Raw genomic sequence first — 23,381 nt, forward strand, 5'->3', positions numbered from 1 at the left:
AAGGCTAAGTGTAATACAACCTGGCATTGATAGGGATATATAAATTATCATTAAGTAATGAAAAGACATAGTTAGGTTTGCCTCTTTTCAGCATTGTGAAGGCCTTTACCTTGGACTACAAGGTAAGTGAATCCAAAGTATGTTAACTGAAATCGCACATTTTTCCAAGAAAAGAAAGTGAGCTCCTGTTATACTGGACCAAAGTTATCACCAAAGAGATATGAGTTTTACTGACTCTAGTCACGCAGTTGTGTCTGTGCCAACAATGTAAATGTCTTTATGACTCCAACTCTGTCCTGGTTGGCCTCTCTGACTCCTTGGGCTCATCCAGAACACTTACAACCACCCAAAATGTTCCCATGTGACCGTCATTCTCTGCCCAAATTTAAAAGCCTTGGTGCTAAGGGGGCTGCTTTTTCACACCTTGAAAACATCATCAGACCCCAGACACCTGCAACCATGGGACAGTGGACTCACCCCCTTCCCCCCCATCCCAAACCTGATGTCTGTTCCGGCTCCTCGGTGATGGAATGAGCTACCTGTGACTGGCAGAACCAGAGGTGGAAAGTCCAGGGGTCAGAAAGTAAAAGTCCTGCCGTGTGTTTCTTCCACCAATGAACTCAGCCAGCTGATTACACTAATTAGTTCTAACTACTGGGTGAAGGGCTGTGCTGATTAGCAAATCCAGGGAATTGTGGGGGAAAAAAATACTGGGGAGGATTTTCACTTTCTGAACCTGGATTTTCCACCGCTGATTCAGAACAGCAGAGATGTTGGAAATCTTTAGATACAGACCTAAGACCCACCCCTTCAGACTGAACTTCAGTTCCTCTGACTCAGCCCTATCTAACACTTTCACCTTGCCCCAGCACGTGATTAAGCGTGACTTCTTTTTCTGTTTTCAGAGCCTGTGGTTCCTTGTTCCTATTTGTATATTATAGTCTAATGCAGTGGTTCTCAACTCGGGCCAGAAAGGGCCGGTGTGGGTGCAGGCTTTTGTTCCAACCAAGCAGTTACACACCTGATTCTACTAATCAACCTTTGGAGTCTTTACTAAGGACCTTGATTAGTAGAATCAGGTGTGTAACTGCTTGGTTGGAACAAAAGCCTGCACCCACACCGGCCCTTTCTGGCCCGAGTTGAGAACCACTGGTCTAATGCTTGTTTTATTCTTGTTTTGTATAGCTTTCAAGTTTAATGTTAAATAAGGGTGTCGAGTTAAATTGTCAATTAAGTCTGCTCTTCTTGAATTTACTGTCTCTCTTGGGATTATAACTGCCATTTTACACAATTACTTCTCTCCAACCCTAGATCTTTGCACTTGTGTTTGCACTGTAAGTATTGTCAGCTAAATACCAACAATGTAATGTTACAGATGGGCTTTCATAGTAGTCCTACTGAGGCTAAATAAAACTAGATCTACAATTTTGCTGCCTTTTGAGAAAATATTAGTGCGGGAACCTGAGGGAAAGGGTTTTTTTAAATTAAAATTAGGTTTAGCAATCAATTGATCCATCTGGACTCAGATAGCATGGCACAGTGCATTTCAATGGTAAAATACAAGACGAGGGTGATCATAGATTTTTTTTAAAAGGACAGGAGCGGGCATTATGAGCATACTGTAATACGAGGATATTTGTTCATATACAGTCTATTGAGTGAGCAAAACCTAACCAAGACATTTTTAGGAATTTAGAAATCCCACCTGGATGAATATTTTCATTCCCCAAAAGAAGAAATGTCTGAGAAAAAGAGGACTGGTCTGGTCAGCCTAGGTGATCTCAAATGTGAAATGCATATCTGATGTGTAAAACTGTTTATGGAAACAAACAGGGAAAGAGAACCACAACAATGATTGACAATATTTCTGTACAGTGCAATAATATTCTATATATAGAATATACAGTAAACATTTGAATCATTTGCAAATAATTGTTTTCTCTCCCATATCTGTCCCAACTGGTAGGCTACATTAACTGGGGTATACCCATTCAGTGATCAGAGCAAAAAGCTGACTAAAGACTATAGTCTGGTCCCCAGAACGTCAGCATCCCCAAGCACTGTCTTCGTCACAAGACTTCAAAATCTGCATGATCTGGGAAACTTCACAAGATTTTTCACACAATTTCTTTTTTTCTGTTGTAGTTTTTTCTATCACATATGTACAGTGCCTTGAAAAAGCACTCAGCGCCCATTACTTTTTTCACATAAATTCACAGAAATTATTGTCACATCCTGGGATTTTTATAAATTTGCGAATCACACACTCTTTTTCACAGTGCAGAAGAAAAAAATTATAATGTATCCCAGCCATTATCTATGCCTGCTTATTCTGGTCAGGGTTGCGGGAGGTGCTGGAGCCTATCCCAGCATGCATTGGGCGAGAGGCAGGAATACACCCTGGACAGGCCGCCAACCTATCGCAGGACACACACACCATTCACTCACGCACTCACACCTGTGGGCAATTTAGAGTCTCCAATTGGCCTAACCTGCATGTCGTTGGACTGGGAGAGGAAATCGAGACACCCGGAGGAAACCCACACGAACACGGGGAGAACACGCAAGCTCCACACAGAAAGGCCTGAGCCGGGACGGAACTCGAACCCAGGACCCACTTGCTGTGAGGTGACAGTGCTACCTACTGCACCACTGTAAAAAAAATATATATATATATAAACCGTTAAAAAAATACAAATTCAAAAATTTAAATATCAACAGTTCATTAGTATTCATCCCCCTTGTTGAGTGCTTGGCTGAACCACCTCTTGCAGCCATTTACTGCCAGCGGTCTTCTTGGATAAGTCTCTATTAATTTTGCACAAAATGTGAGGAAGCAGTGTTTGCCCATTCCTCCTTGCAAAATAGCTGAAGCGTACCAGATTATCTGAGGAGCAGCAGGTGGTCAGACATTTTGAGGTCTCGCCGCAGATGTTCGATGGGGTTAGGGTTCGATGGGGTTAAGACTCTGACTGGGCCGCTCAAGGACATCAATTTTCTTCCTTTTAAGCCACTCCAGTGTTGCTCTGGCAGTGTGCTTTGGGTCGTTGTCCTGCTGAAAGACAAACTTCCTCCCCAGTTTAAGCTTCCTGGCAGAGGGGAGCAGATTTTTTTTTTAATGAATCATTGCATTTATACAGCACTTTTCTGAACGCTCAAAGTGCTTAACAGTGATGAGTGGGAACTCACCTCACCCACCACCAATGTGTAGCCCCCACCTGGGTGATGGAAGGCAGCCATATTGCGCCAGAACGCTCACCACACATTAGCTAAGGTGGAGAGAGAACATTTTTTTTAGCCAATTAAATCAGGGGATGATTAGATGGCAAGTTTGAGAAAGCCAGATTGGGAATTTAGCCAGGACACCGGAGAACCCCTAACTCTTTGCGACAAGTGTCATGGGATCTTTAATGACCACAGTGAGTCAGGACCTCGGTTGAACGTCTCATCCGAAAGATATCATCTCCTACAGCACAGTGTTCCCGTCACTGTGCTGGGACTTTTGCGGTTTATTTGGAACACAGGGAAGATTGCCCCCTGCTGGCCCACCAACACCACTTCCAACAGCAACTCAGTATTCCCTGGTGGTCTCCCATACCAAGTACTAGCCAAGCCCACACTTGGTTAGCTTCAGCCATTCGGTTGTATGGTGGTATGGCTTTTTATCCAGGATCTCTCTGCATTGTCCCACATTCATCTTCCCATCAATCATGACCAGATTACCAGTCCCTGTTGCTAAACAGCATCCCCATATCATGATGCTACCACCACCACACTTCACAATGAGGATGGTGTTACCTGGCTGATATGCAGTGTTAGATTTATGCCACACACACACCGCTTAGTGTTATATATAGACGCAAAGCCCTTTCCATTAATTGTCGTCATGTTTGTACCATTTATGTATATGGTTTGTATTTAATAAATGAATAATTCATTAAATCTGCGACAGATTGTCATATGCAGCTCTTTTAACGTCCTTATGAGTGAAAGCTGAGTTTGTTTCACAGTACTATTTGGCCATTGACTGCATGTGAACGCGCTACTCTGGCCTTTGACAGCAAGGACGCAAAAACAGCCAGAGTCAACCGGGATGACAACTGCTGCTCAAGTCAAGAAGAAAAAAACGGAACGGTTCACGAAGAGCATATTTGGTCAGTGCAAAACAGTCTTGGTAACGTTCTTGCCTGGGTGAAATTACTACGTAGTACTCACGTCCTATTTTGCGGTTTTTCACAAGTGTTTGATTAGCTATTCCACCGTTATTTAAATAGATAGAAATAATAACCGCGGACATGTGTAGAAGTACCCAGCAAAGACCACCGGTATCGTGGTTGCTAGGCAGAATGACGGTCCAGGGAGGGTACTGTCAGTAACTACCGGCAAAGGGAAGTGACGTTGCCTGTCGTCAGGTCTGTGTGTTGATGTTTTGTAGAAGCTGGAAAGCCTGGAGGACGGAAAGAGAGAGACCGTTTGTTTTTGTTCTCCGAGCGTAAGAGCTCAGAGCGACTTGGAATATTTACTTTCAAATTTTCTCGTAAATAGTTTCAAGGATAACATACGATTTATAAAAGTTTAACAACTAACCAACACAATTAGCTAGCAAAATCATTCGCTGAAAAGGAGGAATCGTCACCCCTCTGACCCCCCTCCCTAATAACAGACACAATCATGACGATTCTTCCGAAGAAGAAACCGAGCTCGACAGTCGGAGTGTCGGACCATCCGGACGAAGCAGATCGGAGGAGCGGTTCTGACCCACATCAGCATCCACACGGGGGTCGGGCAGGAACGAGGCCTAGGGCCTCTCCGCCACCCTGGCCGTACCAGGCCGCGCCACCCTCGTCAAGGGAGGACAGACGGAATGAAGCTAGCTCCCGGCCACAACAGGCCTCCCCTCCGCCTGTAGGATCGGGATCGCCCGTCGGGCCAGTGGATGGAAGTGGAAGTGGTGGGGTACCATGTGTCGCCGGAGGACGTGGGGAACTGTCAGGTGGTGTAGGCTGCGGTGGGGGGATCGGAAGTTGTTGTTCTGGGCCCGGTCTCAGTAAAAGGCGACGACAGGCGCCTTGCGCCGGTGGAGTGGCCGGTGGAGGGGCAGTCGGTGTAACTGGGGGCGGTGGTGGGGGTCCCAGTCCTGACACAGAGGAAGGGGCTGGTTACAACAGTGAAGACGAGTACGAGAATGCATCTAGACTGCAGTCAATGGACCCAGCAACAGTCGAACAGGTAAAGTAACGCTAACGTTGGCTAGCTATCATGAAAAAAAGCTTATGAAAACGTTGCTAGATCGTAAGCTGGCATAACTAGCTACCGCTAAGCAAAACGTTGACACTTAGCTGTGTAGCAAGCTAGCTCGCTAGCTAGCTAGCTAGCTAGCTGTTGTCACCTGTCAATGAATTTCTACGAGGGCGAATAGTCGAATAGTCATTTGTAACTTCCTCATTCAAATGTTCTCTTCTGGTATATAGGATAACTAGCTAACATTACAGTGATGCCCATTATATAGCTAACAGTCATCTGCCTGTCGTAAGGTAATCTGGCTAGCAGGCTGATTTGAAGAAAGCATGTCATGTTATGATTTTCTGATTGTGCACGGACTAGAGAGTCTTTCTTGGGTAGTTAGTTAGCAAACATTGGTTATTCCCTGACTTCGTCGAATTGATTTCATACTGTAGCTGTGAACTGAAAACTATTACACAGCATATTGAGTTACGCCAGCTGTTACCATCTCGTGGTGCTGGACGGTTCCTGTTTGTTCATAGCATCTACCGCTAGCTGCAGTTAGACAATGTGAACTTTCACGCCATGAACCAGATGTACAGGATCCGATTCATGGGCTGAATGAATCATCGCTCTCAGAATTTCGAAATTAGGAGCAAACGAAGCGACTCGTTCCTACATAAAATGGATGACTTCGTTTGGATATTATTTGCAGTACGATGAAGTACTGCAAAACTGTACCCTGCTGAAAATTCCAGCTAAAGCCAGCAGGGATTCTGAACTGGTTTAAGATGGTTTCAGATGTGTTTTTGACACTTCTTGCAGGTCATATTTGTCACATACTTCTTGCAGTTCATATTTGTCACATATTTGACACTTCTTGCAGGTCATATTTGTTCTGTGACTGGTCAGAGCTGGTCTCTAGCTGGACAATGCTGGTCAAAGTTGTTTAAGCTGGTAGAGTAAGCTGGTGGTCTAACTGGTGGACACTATAGGTTGGTGACTATACAGGCTAGTCAGCTGGAGAACAGCTGGTGAACGACTGGTTGGCCAGTTAAAAGTGTCGAAAACATAGCTTAAACCAGCTTAAATTTGTTTAAATTGGAATTTTCAGCAGGCTATATAGTACAGTTTATTGGGTGTCATTTGAGTTCCCATTTTACAGAGATTTAGTTGTATCCTTTGTTTCCAGAAAAAAAAATTCCTTTAAAATGTCGTCATGGAGTCTTCATCATGGTGTCCCAATATTTTCAGAATTCATAATTAAGCCACTCTGTGGCCACGTGGTCAAATGAAAGCACTTCTAAGCATTCAGTGAGAAATGGCTGAATTAACACGGCAGTTTGCTTGTCCGAAAGTATGTCAGTCAAATGTATTCAAGTTGATTTTTGTAGAGGACTATGATCCCTTCCAATCCAGGTATATGCTAGGTACAGCTCTTCTTTAACTCTCCTTGGCACACCCACATTGCTCAGAACTCTACTGGCTCTTCTGTAATTTACACATCCTCCACCTGCTCACGCCCATCACCATAACCGCCCTCCTCTGCTCCATACTGCGTGATGACTGAATGGCCACTTTTCATTTTTTAATATTGTTCAGGGTGTGATGCTGTGCCCACCTCCCTCAAGACATTTATTTGAGCAGATATACACCAAACCCCAATGAAAGGACTCACTTCCTTAACAGTGGGGAGTCATGTTTAGTTTTTTTTTTTTTTTTTTGTAAATTGCACCAAAATCAGATGCTACAAAATGTTGAGTGTATAAGCTTCACCAACAGGCCACTCGCTGTGACCATTTAGACCTGAACTCACATTCAAAAGTTATCCTATGTTCTGTAGGCCAACACCCAGGTCTCGCAATGTTCAGCATCTATTTTAATTTGCCCCATTCTGAAGTCTGTCAGCAGGCAATCGTGTGTGTGTGTGAGGCTGCTTGCATATCCCAACAGACAAGAAGACTGACAGGCACTTGTGCACGAGCATCTGGAAGATATTTAAAAAGCCCCTGCAAAGTGTTTTTTTTCTTCTTCTTCTTCTTCTTTTAATATAACAGCCATAAACATTATCTTTGAATATTTGGCCTGACATTCTACCGGTCTGAAAACAGATGCTTGGGTGAGGAGCTGTTTTCCGCACAATAAGACAACCCATTTATATTCATCTACTGGCTGTTGTGTCAGTACAAGCAGCTTCTAGCAGTGTCTTCTGGTATATGTAGTGTTGAGTGTGTGTGTGTAAACAGGTCCACTTGTTTTGTGTGAATTAGGTGAATAAAATCATGCTGTTTAGTATTAAGAATAGCCTGATATAAAAGTTATTATTTTTAGGAGGAAGAAAGTTTTTTTTTAATTTTTTTTATACTCTCAGTCTTAAAATATTTTAGCTTTGTATTTGTTAGACCCTGTCATTTTGACATCAAAAATGTTGTGGCCTATGTTAAGAATTGTGTTACATTTCGTAGGCTTAATACCAATGGAAAGTTTCGAAGTTTTTAGTTTTACAATGAGGAGTACTGCGTTGTTTTTAACTGTAGGGTAACTGTGTGCTGACTTTCTCCTTAATGCACAGCTGTACACGTCAGTGAGAGACGGGCGCTGCGCTGAATATGTAGACCCAGATTTGATTTCGCTTGGGGAAAGGAACACCAGCACACTGGTATGGGCAGTCATTTATCTTTCCTCTTTCGGTAGTAAGTCACCAGAGCAGCCAGGGTGGAGTTGGTCTGCGCACATGTTCTGCCTTCTGTATCTGCTCTCAGAAAGCGCCCGAAAAAGATGGTGCTGTTTCTGTTTCCTTAATCGGTACAAAAAAAAACCCGGTGGCGAATGTCATTCCTCGGTCAGGGACATGTAATTGTTTTTATTAGCCTACTTCTTTTTTTTATATACCCAGGGTTCGTACGGTCATGAAAAACCTGGAGAAGTAATTGAAATTTAAAATGCAATTTCCAGGCCCTGGAAAAGTTATGGAAAATAATATTTTTTGAAAAGTTTTGGAAAAGTAATGGAAACACAGCTAAAGTTGCATCAAATATAATTACTAATTAATCCAATCGTAAAAATAGTATGTATAGTAATAAAACGTAAATTGTCACGTAACCTTCGCGGTATTTTGGTGGTGTGAGAAGTTAATTCAGTCTGGCTCAGTCTGTTTACTGGCACGCCCAACAGGCACGCTTCTGCTAATGTAGCAGTTAGTAAACGTAGGCCCTACTGTGCCGACAATATGCCAGGGAAGTGCAGCTTCAATAATATATCACGGCTCGAAATTAACTTTTTTACTTCGTAGCACTGGTGCTCCCAACTTCAAAAAGTTAGGAGCACCACCAAATGTAAGGAGCACCAACAATATATGCAATAGATTTTTTATTGATAAAAACGACAATATAACAGTACGGTTTACAAGTAACAGTTAACTGTCACGCATAAAATGTGTCGACTCTTCAAGGAATTGCGTGTTATGCATTCAAACGACAAAGAGCTTCTCGTCACATTAATACCGCTAATTAAATCAACCGCCAGTAAACTGCATCGGAGAAATGAGCTGTTTCAAACGGGTCGCTAAAACACTAAGTTAACGTTTAAAAAAATGCCGTAATCGTGCGCTTCAACTTTTCAGCTTTCGATAACGCTAATAAATTGAACATAAACTTTTGTCTTTAGGTAACATTAGTTAACGCGTTAGCTCTTTGTGTCGCGTGACAGTGGAGTGCAGCGAAAGGGAGTGATTGAAGGCTAATATTAACCCATTTAAAATCAGCATTAAAGGTAAGAATGTCAAGCTCACGATTGGTTAGAAGGGTTACCGTCAGCTCCTAAGGCACATACTGAGTGTACTAACTAGCGAATGTAGCCTACAGAGAAAGACGTTCGACTGGAAAAACTGACAAAAACTATTCGAATTAAAATATGAGAGAATGTATCTAAGTGTGTCTGTCTGGTGTTTATTTGTTTTAGAGAGTCACCATATGTTTCAGATGCAGACCTAATTTTACTTAGTGTTACAATAAATAATTTTAAATTGTCCCGCTGAGATAAAGTCATTTGTTTTGGTCATGGATATTCAGTTAAAGGTTGTGGAGAAGTCATGGAAAAGTCATTGAAAATCATTGGTGAAAAAGTGTATGAACCCTGTATACCTTCTGTTCTTCCTCTCATTTTTGGGGCTGCCGTTCGCATGTTCGTGTACATTTCTGGTGTCCCCCCCACCACCGGTACACCTTCTGTAAGTCTGTTCCTGTTTCCACACTGCTTAGCCTCTCACAGTACTGCGGGACGGAGCGCTCTGATTGGAGGAAAGTGATTCTCTTTCCGATGGCAGCTGGTAAACTGCTGCAGTTTTTGGGGGGCATTTATGCCATCGTAACCCGAGGAATGGAACCTTTTAGTCACTCACTCGGGCACTCATGTAGCCGCCTTGCTAAATTTTTCCCCCCCCCGATGCAGTACGACGTTCAAACGTCTCTGTGGTGAGAGGATTGCTGGGCGGCTGTGTGGAGATGTACTTTGACTGTAATGGGAAAGCATGAGGTGCCTGGCAGGCCCACACAGAGCTCAGTCAAATCAGTGAAACTTTATTGATATAGTTCAATTCATGTGCAAGCTGCAATTCACAGTGCTTAATGTAAAATCAAGGTAAAATGCAAGATGTTGAAAGAGTATGTGTGTACAACGTTACAGGTCTGCTGTCAACAGCACATGTGCTGTGGCATACTTGCAGATTATTTCTGTAGGTTATAACAAGATAGGATAAAAACAGTAAAACAAGATGAACACAAAAAAAACAGTAGATAAATAAGTTGATTAAGTAAAAGCAACCTAACTGAAAAAGGTGCGCTGTGAGTTTTCTCTTAAAATGGAACGGAGTGTAGCACAGTGGGTAAGGAACTGGGCTTGTAACCGAAAGGTCGCAGGTTCGATTCCCGGGTAGGACACTGCCGTTGTACCCTTGAGCAAGGTACTTAACCGAAATTGCTTCAGTATATATCCAGCTGTATAAATGGATACAATGTAAAAAAAAAAATGCCATGTAAAAGTTGTGTAAGTCGCTCTGGATAAGAGCGTCTGCTAAATGCCTGTAATGTAATGTATTGTAATGTAAAATATCCACACTTTCTGCAGTACTCAGGGCCTCTGGTAGGCTGATCCAAAGGCTGGGGCCCTATTGGCTGTGAAGTGCTAGTAGTTGATGCTACACATCCTGTCCAGGGAAAATTCCCTGCAAAACGGCCCAGTCCTCTCATTTAGACAATGCGTCTGTGCGTTCTCTGATGACCTTTGAGAGAGCCTGAACTGAGGCTCCCAATCTAAGATGTAATAATGTGTATATTTAATGCGCTGCAATGTTATTCACACTCTTGATAAAGATGAGCAGTAAACAAAACAAAAAAAACAAACAAACAAAAAAAAAACCCTAAATACGATCTATTGTATGCTCAGAAAATGTTGGACGATTAGTAGCTCTGTTCTTTTCATCTAATACAATTACTCTGAGAAAAATATTTTGGTTAGCAAATAAAATGTTCTTTTTCCCAGACTGATGCGTTGCAGTTGTTCACGTCACATTCACAAACATTGTCCATCAGATGAGCTCGTTCACTGTTAAGTCAATTTGCCGTCTCTGACCTTGCTTGACGGTCCAGGGAAGCCGTATTTAGCCGGCTGGCCTAGTTTAGAACGTTACAGTGCATTTCAGCGCTCTTGTGGTTGACACGCAGCCGCGGGTGACCATGCATGCTACGCTGGTGTGGTGGCTAGCTGCAGGGCTAGCTGCAGCCATGCCCCGTGCTCTGGCTAGTAGCACTCCCCTTTTCAGTACTGGCCTAGATGTCATGTGTCTTTCTGTTTCCTGAATGAGGGGTGGGGGTGGGGGGGGGGGTTATTCTGTCTGCTTTGCATTTCAGATTTTTTTTTTTTTTTTTTTAAGTAGGCTGCGATGACCAGTGCTCTGCAAAGTATCAAATAAGGTTCTTTTGAAGTGTTGCGCACGCCGGTCAGTGTTGGTGACAGGAGGCGACGCTGCCTTTGAAGGGCTGCAATGTAGCCACGGTGCTCAGGGTTTTATGTGGCCCAGGAGACCTGTTTCTGGGGCTGATGGAGGGTCCCTGCGGCCCAAGGCTTCTTCACCACAACATCAGCCTCTCAGCTGAGGCCATCTCGATGGCAGTTTTTCTCCTTCATGGGCAATTATGAGGCGATACCTTCTGTGTGAACCCTGTGAAACAGAATAGGGCCACGGTTATGGATTCCATTCGCGGTTCGATAATGAGAGGGAGCTGTCTGTCTGTCTGTCTGTCTGCACATTACCTGGGAGCTTGGTGTCCAGCAGTTGTGCATTCATTATGGAAGAGAATACGTTCACACTCATAGCCATGTTATGTGTTTTTATCCATTACACTACGTTACATTACAGGCATTTAGCAGACGCTCGTATCCAGGGCGACTTACACAACTTTTACATTAGCATTTACGTTACCAGGAATTGAACCTTTGACCTTTCGGTTACAAGCACAGTTGCTTACCCACTATGTTACACTGCCGCCTTATTCAGTCTGAACTACAACTGTATTGTGCATGACGTGGTGTTTTTCTGGTAATTATTTGGGAACTTAAAAAATGTTTTGCATATAATTGGATTTTATTTGCAGGGCGTTGCGTGTGAATTGGGATGCAAAATTCCCCTGCCTCAGACATTTGTGGAATTTTCCAGGAATGAACTTTCTATAGAGCAAGGATATTGATGCATATTTGAGATTTGGGATATGAACATTTTCTGAGAAGCATGCAGTACACTGTAACCAACAACATCTTGGTGCCATTTTTGATCATTTGACATGTTTTATGAGCTCTTGTACTGACACAGAGTGGAGTTTGTGTTACTTTTTGAGATAAGTCCACTTTGTGGGGAGTGGGGGCAAATAAAATGCAAATGCAAATAAAATCTGTTTTAAATGTAACAAAATTTAAAGCATAAAACAGTACAAGAGAAAATGGGAGTGATGTTGCATTCAGAAACGTGATTGGTTTTCTTCACTCAGAGCTGGTTCAGGGCATAGGCCACATAAGCGGTCACCTAGGGTGCCATTCTTTTTTGGGGGGGGGGGGGGGCTGGGTGTCTTCATCGATTCGCTGTGTCCAGCACACAAACAACCCCTCCCTGGGCTTCACCTGACTCGCCTCCCCTTCCTCCCCCAAAATGGACTGTGGCTAGCAGTGCTAGTGATCCTGCTTAATTAAACGGATTACACAGTGTAGGGTATAGAACAGCATATGAAAAGATGAGTAACATTAAAAATAGTATTTCTGAAATATTTACTATATACATAGAATGTGTACACGATTAATAAATGACTATAAAAATGACTTTCAATGTAGGCTAATAATAGTGTTGAACATCCTGTGAGCAATATAATAATGGCAGAATGTTACTGGGGTAGTGTATGGCTCAAAATCACTCACTTAGCCATGAATTCCAAAAACTAGCACTTAAGTTGCATGTTTCTCAAAACGTATTTGTGACCCAGATCTCAAATTTGCATCAGTGTCCTTCCTCCATAAGGACTTTCTTTGTGGGAAATTTCAGGAAATTCAGGAGACGTCAAGAGCATTTTAAAAATCCACATCCACATGGAATATCCTAAATTACTTTATTATGTTGATAACACGATTGTATTTTATTTATTTGCACGCCCTTTGTGTGAAACTGAAGTGTAATTTGAGTGGAAGGGGGGTTTTTTTTTTTAGGGCGCGGGTTTCTAATGGGACGTCCTGTAAAAGAAGCCTGTTATTTGAGTGAAGAATGTCCGTCCCGTTGCCCTCGGCCCCGGCCTGAATGAATGGGTAACCTGAGCCCCCCCCCCCCCCCCCTCGAGGTCTGTGAACCCGTCCCCCCTCCCTACGCACCCATCTCCTCCTCCTCTTTCTAAAGCGCCATTTTGTTTTCCCGCAGCAGGAACACTGGTTCGAGAAAGCCCTGGGGGAGAAGAAAGGCTTTGTGATCAAGAAGATGAAAGAAGACGGAGCGTGCCTCTTCCGAGCAGTCGGTAGGTGGGCTCGCCGTGCTCTCACACTCCGGACACGAGGGGGGGGGGGGCTTGGGGTGGGCTGGCGGGTCGGGCGGACACGGGGGGGGGGTCAGGGCTGTCTCTGCCCGCCCGTGTCACAGTGAACCCACTCTGCACTTTAAACACCGCTTTTAAACACAGCGCCCTCTACTGGACGACTGCAGTCAGTGCTTCAAGCACTGACCCAGGGCTTCCTTACTGCAGGGCTGCACAACAAGGGCCGGTCCGTTTCGGGATTTTGTGCCAACTTCTGCTCTTAATTATTTAATTGGCGTAATTATATATTGATCTGATATTTGTAAAAGTCCCAGCTACAGCTGCAGATTGCTAGTGTATCCTAATGATTTTACTGTGAACTGAAGAACAGGAGTGCACCAGCATGGTTGGTAGAGCCGTCAGAAAACTAAAACTAAGGTAACTGGTTGGAACAAAAAACAGCACACGGACTAGCCCTCCAGGACCGGAGTTGTCTCCCCCTGCCTTTCTGGAATGCCTCTCAGGAAATCCCCGAGTCCGGGGGATATTTTCTGAGCTGTCAGTAGACGAGTGATGACCTTCTCTCCTGGGTTAGCAGCCTGGCTACACTCGAATATATAAACGTGATGTTGTGAACTTTTGCTTAAATTGATTGTGTTTTATGGATAGATACTCCATGTACAGCAGCAGCAATATCAGCAACTACTTAGCTTTTTAGCAAGGCCCAGAATTAAAGTGGAATTAAATTTAAAGGACACTTTTTAAAGAGTAATTGCACTTACTGTTTCAGCTTGGCTCCGCCTACTTAGCAGTTTTGAAAAATGCGCACTGGGTTGGGTGGAGTGGGTGTGTCCATCTCATTTGCATAAAGCATTCTGTTATGCAAATGAATTTTGTACGGCATAGCTGCGCCCGGCTCATGAAACCCAATCAAACTAGGCGTTGCACGTCACGCGTGAATTGGGATTCGCCACCTCTCACCTCAAATGCTTTCATGAACATATCGTTTGTGGACTGTTGAGGTGGAATATGAAAATGTTTATGAACGGGGCCCCGTGTTTCGGCAGTGTTCCATCGTATTAAAAAGTAAACAGACAAATTTTTCTGGTCGCAACAATTCTCTGGCTGGATGTCTTGATTGACATCTGCATGACATACTAGTACCTCCAAGGTGGTACTCTGATGTCACAATTGGGGCGGGGCCAGAGCGTAATGCAGAAATCCTTTTTCAAACGTTAGAGGGCAACAACAAAGATGTTTTCTACCAGTTTTTTCTGCAGAATGATAGTATTTCAGAAATGTTGAAATAGCATGGATTAAAATGTTTCATTATTTCATCGAGTGATTTCATGGAAACCGTAGTCAAATTATGGAATTAACATACTTGCCTCTTAAGCAACGAACATGTACATGGGTGGCATTGTGTATGGTGTACTGTGCCTTTAAAATGTCTTCTTTGTTCAAAATTCAGTCAACCAGTAATGTCAGCAAAATCACACTAGATGGCGCCATTTCCTGTGGTTACAGCAGGGCATCTCATAGCCTCTTATGCTCTCTATCCAGCATAGTCCCCTGCCACAGCCTGAGTCCTGAGGCGGTTAATGTGCTGTGAGGTGGCCTGGTTTGGAGAATGCAGTCTGGGGACAATAGTGGCCGAGCTTCCCCACCCCCACCCCCCCACCCCTCTGTCCCAGGACACGGGCGGGTGGGGGGGGGGGGGGGTGTGAGAACGGCTTCTCATTTCAGGCTCTCCCTGTTCTCCCTCCTTCCCCCCCGGGGGGACGCGAGTGCCATTTACTGCGCCCCACTTTCATCAGTTCCCAGCGGAAACAGCACCCGGCGCATTCTCGGTTCCCAGGGCGTGAAATCAATCTGCACGGTAACAATCGGAAATGCCAGCCCAGGGCCGAGTTACGCAAGAGCTGGACGGGGGAGGAGGCCTGGTGCCTAGACCTCCATACCCAGGTGTGCAGGTCACCTGCCTGGTCTTTGGTCCTCCATACCCAGGTGTGCAGGTCACCTGCCTGGTCTTTGGTCCTCCATAACCAGGTGTGCAGCTCACCTGCCTGGTGCCTTAGACTCCTACCAGGTTGCAGTCCCCTGCCGTCTTGGTCTCCATAACCAGGTGTGCAGGTCACCTGCCTGGTCTCTGGTCCTCCATAACCAGGTGTGCAGGTCACCTGCCTGGTCCTTGGTCCTCCATACCCAGGTGTGCAGGTCACCTGCCTGGTCTTTGGTCCTCCATACCCAGGTGTGCAGGTCACCTGCCTGGTCTTTGGTCCTCCATAACCAGTGTGCAGCTCACTGCCTGGTCCTGTCTCCATACCAGGTTGCAGGTCCTCTGGTCCTGTCCTCCATACCAGGTTGTAGCCACTGACTGTCCTCAATCCTCCATAGTCAGGTGTGCAGGTCACCTGCCTGGTCCATCCTCCCCCAGTGCCTGGCCTGACCACCTGCGCCATTTTGAAATGTCTGAAATGCCTCTAACACACGATTGAAGGTTAGAGTTCATGTTCTAAATGGTCCTCTGTTGCGTTTCTAACACCTTTTCTTTTTTAGCTGGCATCATCATCCATGTGTTTTATGTTACTGTGTTTTACAATGTCAGTGTCATGGCTGTAGAGTACAGAGTATTGAGGAAGTCTAAAACAAAAAAAGAAACTTATTTGCGAAAGACAGCCGGCTTCCAAAGGGTTTTGTTCCATTCCCAGGACCACACACACACGTGTTTAAAAAGCGTGGGGTCAGAAGAGGAGGGGAAGTGGGGAAAGCTCTGCTGGCGGGGTCGGCGCAGAACGCCCGTGAGCGAGGGCGCGTGCGTCCCCTCGGCCAATGGGAGACGAGCTGCTCCCGTTCTGCGGGGCGTTCGCGCTGCTCCTGGGCTGCGGCGATCAGCTCTGCAGCGTGGCTGCTCCGCGGGAGGGAGGCGAGGACTTTCCGCTGTGCGCTCATGTTTCCTTTCCCTGAGGGGGCTGTCTCACAACACTGTGAAAACACACACACACTACCCACACACACACCCGCGCACACACACACACGCACGCGCACACACACTACCCACACACACACACACACACACACAGACTCTACACACGCACACACACACACACACACACACAGACTCTACACACGCACACACACTATATATACACACACACACACACACACAGACTCTACATACATACACACACTACCCACACACACACACACACTGACTCTATACACACACACACACACACACAGACTCTACATACATACACACACTACCCACACACACACACACACTGACTCTACACACACACACACACACACACTGACTCTATACACACACACACACACACACAGACTCTACATACATACACACACTACCCACACACACACACACACTGACTCTACACACACACACACACACACACAGACTCTACACACGCACACACACTATATATACACACACACTATTCACACATACACACGCGCACACTATACACACACACACACACACTGACTCTACACACACACACACACACACACACACACAGACTCTACACACGCACACACACTATATATACACACACACTATTCACACATACACACGCGCACACTATACACACATACACACACACAGACTCTACATACATACACACACTACACACACACACACACAGACTCTACACACGCACACACACTATATATACACACACACTATTCACACATACACACACGCACACTATACACACACACACACACACTATATATACACACACCCGCACACAAACACTATATACATTCACACTATTCACACATACACACACGCACACTATACACAAACACACACACACACTATATATACACACACCCGCGCGCACACACACACGCATGTGCACACACACTATTCACACACGCACACTATACACACACACACACTATATATACACACACCCGCGCACACACAGACGCATGTGCACACACACTATTCACACATACACACACGCACGCTATATATACACACACCCGCGCACACACACACACACATGCGCACACACATGCTGTACACAGTCACACACACACACTATACACACACACGCACGCACACACACTATACACACACACACACACACACACACTATATACACACACACACTATACACACACACTATATACACACACGCACGCACACACACTATACACACACACTATATACACACACGCACGCACACACACTATACACACACACGCACGCACACACACTATATACACACACACACTATACACACACACACACTATACACACACACACACACACGCACACACACACACACACACACACACGCATGCGCACACACACTATTCACACATACACACACGCACACTATATGTACACACACACACATGCGCACACACATGCTGTACACAGTACACACACACACACTATACACACACACACACACACACGGCTACAAACGAACTCTCTCACGTGAAGCACACGCCTCTGGTGACAGCTCATTCTGCAAACAGGCTGTATGAATGAAAAGCTGACGGGCGTGGGCATCGAAGGCAGGCGCGGCGCCCTGTGCATTTGCATTCTCTCTCGGCCGGCCCGGAGCCGTTTGCATGGGGACCGTGTCGCTTTGCATCGGCCTTTTCCCGGCCCTTCAGTAGTAGTGACGCCGGGGCCGGGCCCCTCTCGCCCTTAATCCGCGCCCGTCCGCCCGCGGACTGCGGGAGCTCGTACGCCGCAACGCCGCACCCCGTTTCGCAGAGGGGGATTCGGGTTCGAATCCAACGCGTGCTGCCGTCGAACGGGCCCACGTGCGCTTAGAAACAGGCCTCGAGCCAGAGCTGAGTTTCTGTAAAGTCCCTTTGCCTGGAAGCGTCTGCCGGAGGACTCGACTGCGAATTTCAAAGAGCCGATAGTTTTATTTGGTAACACTGTAGTTCACCCTTTGACGTGATGTCGACATAACACGCACCGCGTGACATTTTGCCGATGAAAATACAACAAGCTTTATGTCGTTTGACATACAAACTGACATTATCTGTTATGCCATCTTGTGACGTCACTTGTATGACAGTGTTCCGTTAGCTTTATGTCGAAGGGTTTGAGTAAAGTGTTACCATTTATTTTGTCACTTGGAAATACAATGAATAGTGTATAATAGAATATAGGCTGTTCGGTACTAATCTCAAAGTACCGGTCCTGTATTGATATCTCTGTTGGTGGAGTAAGTAATGGTGGTGGCAGCTAGTTAAGCTTGCTTCGTTTGCTTTGAAGCAGTGGCACACACGTGCGGACACTGGGGGCTGTTGTGTTTCTCCAGGGATCCTGGCTGCTCTGTGAATGAACCGCCGTTTTTTGGGGGGGGGGTGGGGGGGGTAGTTGGCATCGGGGCGAGTGTGTGACACGAAGGGGACTCCGACACTCCCCTGGGTCCATTCGCCCTGGTCATTCATTGACGCCCCGGCCCGGTTCCAGCAAGGTCAGGGCGGTGCGACCGAGTGCCTCGAAAAGAACAAACCAAACAATCCCCTCCTTTTCCCCTAAGACCGCTCTCTTTCTTCTCTTTTTTTGTTCTTTTTTTTTTTTTTTGCGCAAATGCGGTGGTCTTTTCGGTGGAATTTTTTCAGAGAAAATGTCAGCGGGGTCATTGAGGAGAATAGTCATTTTACACGCAGTATGGTGGTGGTGGTGGTGGTGGTGGTGGGGGGGGGGGGGGGGCGCAGGGGGGCGGGGTTTTGGAGGGCTGCTAATTTCCCGTAAGTTTCCCTGCAGTGCGGTGAGGTGCATTGTGGGTAGTTTAGTTTCAGCGACACCGCTGTGGTTTTGCCGGCTGTCGGCCGCCGTTGAGTTTTACTCATCACACTCTGTGGCGGTCTCACCTTCCTCCCAGGGGACCTGCGTTTCCTTCGTATTTCCGCAGAAAAACAGCCCGTGGGGGGGGGGGGGGGCGGGGGGCATGTGGGGGGCACTATCTCTCTTACGAGAGCCCTATATACATGCACATATACGCTCACATACGTATGCATGTATGTAGGCTATGTATGTATATGTGCGGGGGTGGGGGTGGCTATCTCTCTTACAAGAGCACTTCATACATGCACATAACATACACTGTATACAGGCACAGTTATGTATGTAATTATAGGCTACGTATGCGTATGTGCACGTTGTTATTATTACATTTTATGTGGCAGACGCTTTTATCCAAAGCGAAGTACAGCAAGTGCGTACCGAAGGTCAGTGGAACAAATGCAGAACACAGGTCAGATAAGGGGCAGTCGTCTTTACGTAGCCGTTATCCGTAGCCGTGGACATCGAGTCTGGTACGCACAGTAAGCACAGGCTAATGCACAGAAGGTCTGTGCGCGTGCACATGAGGCGTGCGTGTATACAGGGAGCCTCGTTGCTCGGCGAGATCCTGATGGTGAGGAAATGGCGGCATTGCCTGCAATGCTCAGGAACACAGTGGAGGTGTGGCTGGGCAGCTGGCCCGGCAGTGTGTGCTTGTGTGTTTTGTCATTGGTGTGTTACTTGGTGATTTGGAGGCAGGGCGTATTTGTGTGTGTTATTGGTGTGGGAGGCGGGGTGTGATGGCAGGAAGTGGAGTGATGCGTTTTTTCCTTCGGGTCTGGGTCATTTACATTGGGCTTGGCCCGGTCAGCGGGTCACAGGCAGCACATATGGAAATAGTCGGATGTAGGCCCAGGGCCGGTTTTAGGCGACATAGAGGATTGCCTGGGGGGTGTGGTCCATAATCACGACCTCCATGAGAACCCTCATGTTAACCTCATGTAACCACCACGAGAGCCCCCCCCGGTCCCTAATCAGAACCCCCATGGTCCGCAGTCACAGCCCCTCACGCCTGTGTGGGATGCAGTTCGACTGGAAAGGGCTTTTTCCTCAGGCCTCCAGTAGTGTAGAGATGGCCCTGTGTAGACTCGCGTGAGCTGTGCATAGTGAGGGGCAGTGGGTAGCAGGCAGTGGGCTGTGGGCAGCGGTCAGTGGGTATCTGCTCTTGGGCAGGAGAGGCTGTGAGCCCTGTGTAGTGAGGGGCAGTGGGTAGTGGGTAGTGGGCAGCGGGTATGTGTTCCTGGGCAGCAGGCCGGCGGGTATGTGTTTCTGGGCAGTGGGCAGTGGGTATGTGTTCCTGGGCAGCAGGCAGTGGGTATGTGTTCCTGGGCAGCGGGCAGTGGGTATGTGTTCCTGGGCAGCGGGCAGTGGGTATGTGTTCCTGGGCAGCAGGCAGTGGGTATGTGTTCCTGGGCAGTGGGCAGGGGGTATGTGTTCCTGGGCAGGGGGTATGTGTTCCTGGGCAGCGGGCAGCGGGTATGTGTTCCTGGGCAGCGGGTATGGTTCCTGGGCAGCGGGCAGGTATGTGTTCCTGGGCAGCGGGCGGGGCGGGTATGTGTTCCTGGGCAGCAGGCAGTGGGGGTATGTGTTCCTGGGCATGAGGGGTATGTGTTCCTGGGCAGCGGGCAGCGGGTATGTGTTCCTGGGCAGCGGGCAGCGGGTATGTGTTCCTGGGCAGCTGGCAGTGGGTATGTGTTCCTGGGCAGCGGGCAGTGGGTATGTGTTCCTGGGCAGCGGGCAGCGGGCAGTGGGCAGCGGGTATGTGTTCCTGGGCAGCGGGCAGCGGGCAGTGGGCAGCGGGTATGTGTTCCTGGGCAGCGGGCAGTGGGCAGCGGGTATGTGTTCCTGGGCAGCGGGCAGTGGGCAGCGGGTGTTCCTGGGCAGCAGAGGTTGAGCCGGGTTCGTGAGGTTGCCTGAGGCCAGGCGTGTGGACCATTAAACGCATTCAAAAATCATTCAAAAATCATTCAAAGGCGCGCGGCTCCCCGTGTAAACAAACAAGCGGCGCAGCGGCGCGTCTGTACGGCCCGCGGCAGGGGCGGGCCGGCCCTGTTCCCTTCCGCTCGCGCTGCGCGGGAGAAGGCATCGGGAGCCGCTCTGTTGGCGTGGCGTGGCATGGCATTCAGGGCTGGGGTCGTTGCCGCGCCGACCGCCGTGGCGCTGCGTACACAAGGTCAGGCGTGGGAGCGGAGTGCCCTGACCCAGGTACGAGCGGCCAGCCCCGCTACGACACAAACCCGTGCTGTTTACCCCACCCGGGCCTCTGCGGCGTCTCTGTGAAGAACGCCGTCTCCTCATTGGTTCACAGAGCTGCACCGCTCTGGGTCGCGGGTGGAAGTGAGCCCCAATAACAAACAGGCTCTTGTGCAAGAGCAGAGGAAGTGCGGTGCAAATGACCTGAATCGCGTTCCTCAGTCCCGGGTTGGGGATCCACCCCCTACGCTGGGTTTCAGTCATAATGTCCTGGGTTTGGCTAATTAGGTCAGGTTGAAGTGCGCAGCTAATTTAACAACCTGTTAAGCTTAAGCATTGAACCAGTCAAGATATATTTTAAAGATGGCAAAACAAACTTTAGTTTGCTTCCATTTTCTTAGTTGTAAGATCACAACACTGACCACAGATTTGTTTTTTTGTAGCACTTATTGCTTATAAGACATTCTGATCGGCGCTCATAAAAACCCAGAGTCAAACCTGTTGTGAAGTGAGTGATGTTCCTTTCGCACACGCCGTGGACACTGGGGATGTGGATTGAGGGGTTCTCGGCAGACGTCAGTGCTCTGGCTGTCCGATGAGTACGGTGTTCGTCCTGTCTGGAGCTGCCCCCAGAGCAGGGTTATCCAGTTATCCCATAAAGGGCTGGTGTGGATGCAGCACCAGCACCTGTCCCAGCACTAGGACACCTGATTCCGCTTGTTTAGGTCTTGACTGAAGACCATTATTAGGTAAATATCTAGCGTGTAGACAGTACTGAGTGGATACCTTATTAAGGTACTAAGTGTAGACAATACTGAGGCACTGAGTGTGTAGACCGTACTCAGTGGGTGCTGTACTATGGCACTGAGTGTGTAGACCGTACTCAGTGGGTGCTGTACTATGGCACTGAGTGTGTAGACCGTACTGAGTGGGTACAGTACTATGGCACTGAGTGTGTAGACCGTACCTCAGTGAGGTGTGCTTGGTACTATGGCACGGTGAGAGTGTGTATGGACCGTAGGCACTCCAGTGGTGCCCATGTGCTTACTATGGCACTGAGTGTGTAGACCGTACTGAGGTGCAGAGTGTAGACAATACTGAGGTACTGGGTGTGTAGACAGTATTGAGTGGGTGCAGTACTATGGTACTAAGTGTTGGAAGTATTGAGGTGCTGAGGGAGGCCCCCTGTAGCCTCTGAAGCTGCTGGTCTTGGTCTTGTGCCAGGAGCGGGGGTGTGCCTGTGCTGCTTGTGCTCCTATCGTGTGCTTGCCTTCCTAATGCTCCGGCACTCTCCCCTGAAACACTGTCACATCATCCAGAAATAAGTATGCAGAGAAAAGTAACACTGCGGAGAGTGTTCACGCCCATACCGGCCCCCGCTCTTACTTAACACCGGGCGTTTCAGAGTTTCAGCATAACCGTGTTTCCTGAACGGTTGTATAGGGTTGAGCCGAACCAGTCCTCTGTCTGCTCTCCGCCCTGTTGAGTAAGTACTAGTTACTCCAGCGAGCTGCATGTGATCCTCTTCTGCAGAAGTCATGTGTCATGTGGGAGTTCATTTTGTAACTGCATTGTTACAGAATGTCACAGGATTCACAGGATTTCGGCTTCTTTGAATGCCTGAGCCTCTCTCCAAACGTATAGCCTGTCTGTTCTGATTACTGGGGATTGATGGATTGATGGATAATCTGATGAGTAGTTCTTCTTTTGAGCGTAAAACATGAATGAAAAAACGAATATCGCCCATCTCAGTATTCCATATTTTTCTCCCACAACTCCCAATTATCACCAAACCCGTTTGTAACCTCCTCAAACAGTAAACATACAATACAGCAATCTCCCTCTCAGTTTCCAATAGTCTCCAGTTGATGTGTCCGCTTGTTTGTGAATTACAGTTTTATTCTGGCTCTAACTAAAATTTTAACCATTGCTGCAACATGATGCCCTAACCTTTCTGACATTAGTGTTTTGAGCTCTTTGAAGCAGCCAATTATCCTCTTGAAGAAAGACATGCACGTGTGTTCATATGGAGCCTCTGGCCCCAGAGTACTGTACTCCAAAAAAAAAAAAAAAAA

At 47.0% G+C, this 23,381-nt stretch overlaps 1 protein-coding gene across 6 annotated transcripts in view; it reads left to right on the forward strand.

Moving 5' to 3' along the window:
• The first annotated feature begins 4,374 nt into the window (after window positions 1-4,374).
• otud5a (OTU deubiquitinase 5a) overlaps window positions 4,375-23,381 on the forward strand; it is a 43,989-nt gene continuing 24,982 nt past the window's right edge. Inside the window, exons 1-3 of one of the 6 annotated variants that reach the window (XM_064300602.1) lie at window positions 4,375-5,229; window positions 7,796-7,882; window positions 13,175-13,268. In XM_064300602.1, the coding sequence (XP_064156672.1) occupies window positions 4,672-5,229; window positions 7,796-7,882; window positions 13,175-13,268 (739 nt within the window). In that variant the 5' untranslated portion in view covers window positions 4,375-4,671. The remainder of the gene's footprint in view (window positions 5,230-7,795; window positions 7,883-13,174; window positions 13,269-23,381) is intronic. The other 5 variants (XM_064300597.1, XM_064300598.1, XM_064300601.1 and 2 more) reach the window with 5 other exon arrangements.

This window comes from Anguilla rostrata, chromosome 11, assembly GCF_018555375.3.
Source record: "Anguilla rostrata isolate EN2019 chromosome 11, ASM1855537v3, whole genome shotgun sequence".
NCBI lineage: Eukaryota > Metazoa > Chordata > Actinopteri > Anguilliformes > Anguillidae > Anguilla > Anguilla rostrata.